This window comes from Blastocystis sp. subtype 4, assembly GCF_000743755.1.
Source record: "Blastocystis sp. subtype 4 strain WR1 chromosome Unknown seqid_0068, whole genome shotgun sequence".
NCBI lineage: Eukaryota > Bigyra > Opalinata > Blastocystidae > Blastocystis > Blastocystis sp. subtype 4.
The window spans coordinates 6304-12221 of NW_014569479.1; the positions used below are offsets into that span (position 1 = coordinate 6304).

The 5918-nt window shown below is 37.9% G+C and overlaps 1 protein-coding gene across 1 annotated transcript in view; it reads left to right on the forward strand.

Moving 5' to 3' along the window:
- Window positions 1-5918, forward strand: part of JH06_4808 (hypothetical protein) — a gene marked incomplete at both ends in the record, with an annotated part of 15049 nt that overhangs the window by 3452 nt on the left and 5679 nt on the right. Inside the window, 3 exons of the mRNA XM_014672897.1 lie at window positions 7-232; window positions 263-717; window positions 748-5918. The exon at window positions 748-5918 is cut by the window's right edge and continues 58 nt beyond it. Of these exons, the coding sequence (XP_014528383.1) occupies window positions 7-232; window positions 263-717; window positions 748-5918 (5852 nt within the window). The remainder of the gene's footprint in view (window positions 1-6; window positions 233-262; window positions 718-747) is intronic.

A 5918-nucleotide genomic window follows, 5' to 3' on the forward strand; every position in this document is an offset into this window, starting at 1 on the left:
TATGAGTCTCAGAATTCTTATGAGATCCAAATCATTGCTCGATTACTCAATTCAACAGTTTCAACTCTTCTACCTCTTCATGTTTCAGTCCGAGACATATCCTTTACATAAGATAGATTGTATTCCTTCACTTCAGATGAATGAACCGCCTTTGATTCTCACAGAAGCTATCTCTCTTACTATGGACACAAATCCTTCTTCGTGGTCATTCTCTGTTATTATTGAGGATCTTGTCATGGTTTTTGAGTCTTTTCATACATAGGATAGGGGACAGAACCATACATTCTCAATGAGTATGATTGATTCGATTGGATACAATCCTTTCCATATCAATCATTCTGGTATCATCACGCTTGTCTCTTCATTGATATCTGCTTCAGTATATCGAATGAATGTGACTGTCTGTGACATATCCTTTCATTTCTATCCAAGTATTCCCTTAACTCTTCACTCAGGAATTCCTATTCTATGTTCATCTCGTATTATTCCCATCACAGTTCTTTCTGTCTTTAGTAATCCACTCTGTTATCCTGAATACATCAGTGTATCTGAGCATTCACCTGTTAATACTTTCATTGGTGTCTATTCAGCTGAGGATCTTGATGGTAGTATTTTGCACTATTCTATCGAATCCAATGACTTTGTTGCAATCAATCCACTTTCTGGTTCTCTATTCTTAAAGGAAGATGTGGATTATGAGACTACAGTGAATGCAACGTATTCTTTCTGTTACCATATCATGTCTAGAATCATTCTCCCTGTCCATGTCGAGAAACTCATCAATAATACCTATTGTTGTGATTCTTTCATCCATCTTCAGATCCTGGATATTCCAGAGAAACCCATCTTTGATCCATCCAATAACTGGAGTCAATCAGAAAAGAAGAATGTGATTTCGGTTAGTGAACAAACAACAGAAGGAACAATCCTTGGTTCCAAACTTCGATACATTGATCCTGATGTCAATGATATGATTGTGTATTCCCTTTCATGTATCAACTCTCCTCTTCCTTGTCCATTTAACATTTCTCAGGATGGATTTGTGCGATTAGCTCATTCGGATTACTTTGATTATGAGATTCAACCGAAATGGATTCTTCGAATCGTTATTACTGATAGTTATGGTTTGTTCAGTGAGATGACTCTTATTGTGAATCTACTGGATGTCAATGAAGCACCATTCTTCTCTCAGAATACACTCTATCGTGTTGGAACTCTGCCTCTTGTATCTAATGAAGTCATTGGTCTGCCTATCACTGCTCAGGATCCAGAGAATGATATCTTGATATTCTCTATCAATAGTTCATTGTTCTCTATTGACAGTTTGGGCCAGATCCGGTTAGTAGATATCACAATCAATCCATGGATCATCTATAATACAACAGTCACTGTAACAGATCCTTATGGTCTCACAGATACCGCTTTTGTTATCATATCTTTCTATGGAGAGGAAGTGAGCTTTTCAGTCAAACACACTATGATTTCTCTTCTGGAATCCAATCCAGTTGGATCTGTTCTCCTTCCTCCTGTTACAGTCACTGGAATCTATTCATCTCCCCTTCATTTTGAACTTGTTTCTGGATCTGAAGGTGTTTTCACAGTCAATAGTACTTCTGGAATCATTTCACAACTTCATCCTCTTGACTATGAAACTCGATCTTCATTCTCTCTATCAGTCCTTGTGACTGATCAGTTTGACAGACAAGCATCAGGAATCATCACGATCATGGTTGACGATGTAAACGAACAACCTGTGATTCAACAATCATCATGTTCTGCTTTACGAAGTATCTCTGAGAAGAGTCCAGTGAATACTTTCATTTCTCCTCCATTGATTGCAGTAGATCCAGATCTCAATGATTCAATCACATACTCCCTTGTAAAACTTCATGAAGAGGATCCAACACTTCCAATAACTGTTGATCCCATTCTTGGTACTCTTTTCGTTTCAAACAGCTCATTATTGGATCATGATGATCATGATCATTATGAAATGATGGCAGTTGTAACAGATTCTAAGGGACTTAATGATTCATGTTTGATTCATCTCGATGTAAGAAGAGAGAATCGCAAACCTTCCATAGAGTTTATTCAGAAGGATATCTATGTCTCTGAAGATGTTTTGTTGAATTCCATGCTTTCTATTCCTTCTCTGATTCGAGATGAGAATCAGGATCAACTCACCTTCTCGAGCTCTTGTATTGGTTCTCCACTTCATTGTCCTTTCAATTCTACAGGTTCTTCAATGGATTTGATAGTTATTGATCAACTGGATTATGAGAATACAACCACATATGTAGTCGAGATCTGTGTATCGGATGTGGAATTCCTTATGGAATGTGAGAATGTTACAGTTCATGTGGTGGATGTTGATGAACCTCCAGTTCTCTTTATTGCAAACACTACAGTTGTTATTAATGAAGATGATCCTATTGGTACTATTATTACTACTATCGTTGCTACAGATCCTGAAGGAGGTGATGTTCATTATTCCATCAGTGGAGATAACAGAGTCACAATTGATTCTGAATCTGGTGAACTGATGATAACAGGAAATCTCAACTCTGAAACAACTCCTCTTCTGAATGTAACCGTGACGGTAACAGATAATACAGGTCATTCATCTTCTCAACCTATCACAATCATCGTGAATGAGGTGAATCAAGCACCTGTATGTGGTTGTTTCTGGAATGCTCCTTTCATGGTATATGAGAATCTGACTGTTGGATCTCTGGTAACAGTTGTGAATGTGACCGATCGAGAAGTATTGGCTGGAAAACAAACACTCTCTTTGATGCTTCTGTCAGAAATGTCAACCTTCCAAGTTCAGAACGATGGTTCAATCTATCTTCTTTCTCCTCTCAACTATTGGAATCAGTCAGACTATACTCTTCAAATCAGAGTTGAAGATAATGGTATTCCTTCCATGTCTACTCTTTGTTCTGTTAGTATTCATGTCATGGATATCAATACAGCTCCAATCCTTCATATTCCATCATCTGTTATCCATATTGCAGAGAATCATACAGTTTTTGAGTTGATTCCTACTGGTCTGAGAATAGAAGATGAAGATTATGGTCAAACCAATTATTTCTTCGTTTTGAATAGCAGTGTATTTGGAGTGGATCCCATATCTGGAGAGTTGTATCATCGTGATCCTTTGGATTATGAAACTCAGAATCTCTATTCGATTACAATTGGAGCCAGAGATATCAGTGAATCTCCTCAGAGTACTTCCATCCAAGTAACAATCATTGTGGATGATGTTAATGAACCTCCTATTCTCTTATCCAATTCATTTGTAGTATCAGAAGCTGCTGCCATCCATAGTCTTATTGGTGTGATTCGATACTCCGATCCTGATCAAGGAGTAAATGGAGTGGTACGTTGTATTCAGAGGAACAATCAGGATGTATTCATTCTAAACGAAAATACTTGCAGTGTTAAGTTAAAGCAGCAACTAGATTATGAACAGCAATCTGGATATCTTCTTTCTATTGTCCTTGTTGATGGAGGAGGTCTAATGACAAATGGTATCATTTCAATCACAGTCTTGGATGTGAATGAACCACCTGTTATCCTATGTCTAACTCCCACTGTTTCCATTACAAGTGAGACAGAGATAGGAAGTATTATTGGATCTCCATTCACAGTGATTGATCCAGAGAATGATCCTATTGTAGTAACAGTTGTCTCATCATCCATGAATATGTCTCTCATAGTCACTTCCACAGAATTGAATCAATATATGCTTCTTCTCAACTCCACAACACCACCTCAAGGAACTACGCAATTTACAATCACAGCAACAGATAGTCATGGTCTTAGTACTTCAGGAACAACCAATGTGTTTGTGGCTGCTCCTCAAGAAGAACCAATTCTAACTCCATTAGTCTGTTCAATACCTGAACATACTCCAATTCATTCTGTGATAGAGAATTGCTCTTTATCTCTTGTTAATCAGGAATCCTTTTCATCAGTTTTCTTCTCAAAGGTTTTCTCGGTTGCATCATCAGAGTTTGGTATTGTAATGAGTGACAACAAAACTGCCTTGATTAAGGTATTTGAAGATACAGATTATGAAACGATGAATCACTTTGTGATTCCTGTTGTTTTCACTGCAATGAGTATAGTCGATCAAAAGGAAGTAACGGGTAATGGATTTGTTGTTATTAATCTGTTGGATATCAATGAAGCTCCATTCTTTGTGTCAAATCCTCATGTAATTGAAGTTGATGAAGGATTACCTGTGAATTCAGTACTTTCACCTTGTTTCCAAGCTGTGGATCCAGATGAGAATGACAAAAACTATTCTCCTGTATTTGCTCTTGTCACTGTCAATGATTGGTTTGGAATTCAAGTCTCTACAGGATGTCTGTATTTGAAACAAGATGGTCTGGACTATGAGAATTCAACTCATCCCAAATCTCTTCTGCTTCGAATTATGTGTTCTGATCGTCATGGAGCTTCTTCTGAAACATTGGTTACAATAATGGTTCGAGATGTGAATGAACCACCATCCTTCCTTTCTGATGCTTTCTTCTTCTCCATCAACTCACCTGTCTCTCTTCATTCAATTATTGGTCCTTCATTGACTGTTTTTGATCCTGATGAGAATCCAGGTCTCACTTACCATATTCAACACCAATCTTGTGAGAATGCATTTGTAGTGAATCCTACAGCTCCTCTTCTATCAACAGGAAATGAATCAGTTCCAGAATTCACTCTCATGAGTTCTGCTAATCATACATGCATTGTACATCTCCAAGTGATTGATAAGGGTGGATTGACAGATTCAACGATTGTCTATGTGACAATAGTGAGTAATGTTGTTCTTCCGACCATCCCTTCTACAATCTTCTCAGTGAATGAGAATCCTGTTGTGAATCAGGTAATTGGTTCTCTCACTGCTCAATCAAACTGTGGTTCTGTGGATGAATTGAATATTGAATTCTTCATGATGGATTCTCCCTTCTCATCGTATGTGAGTATTCATAATGATCACTCGCTTCGAGTGTTGGATCCATCCATCTTTGATTTTGAGACACGTGAATCCATTAAACTCCTTATTACTGCTGTGGATCATGGTTGCTTCAATATTTCAACATCTATTCCAATTACAATTCTCATTACGGATGTCAATGAACCTCCAATTGTTCATAATATCACTTATCATGTGAATGAGGGAATGACCTATCCTCTTCAACTTTCTCCTCCTGTGACTGCTATCGATCCTGAAGGATCTCCTGTAGTGTTTTCAGTATTAACACTTCATCCACTTCTATCAATTGACAATAATGGTGTAATCACTCTCCAAGGGCACTTGATCCATTCTTCATCAACTACTCATCGATTCATCTTCTCCTTGAGTGCCACTGATAATGGAGTTCCACCTCTCTCATCGATCTTCACTGTGACAATTGAGTATGATCAATCTCAATCTCCTTGGCCATCCTTCACTCCCATATTTGTTGATGGCAAATCTCTTTCACTTCACATTCCTGAGAGTCAATCTGTAGGATCTCTTTTAGGTTCACCCTTGAATGTCACTACTGGAAATGCTGTAAATCCAATCCTGTTCTTTTCTATCGAATCCTGTTCTCCCTTCTGTCCAGTAGTGATTCATTCAACACTTGGTCAGCTCAGTCTTTCTGCTGGATTGGACTTTGAGCAAGTTCCAATCTTCATGGTGAATGTAACTGTCACAAATGGTGTAGCAATGGATTGGATCCAAATCCAGTTGATTGTATTAGATGAAGAGGATTGTCAAATCAGTTCCATTCTTCCTCAAATGCTGAATATCACTGATACAACAGTTTCAGTAGAAGGATTGAATCTGAGTCCAATTGGAATCGATAGGATTAGTTCGGAACTATCTGGATCCTTAGTAACAGGGACACAATTCAATGTCAGTTATG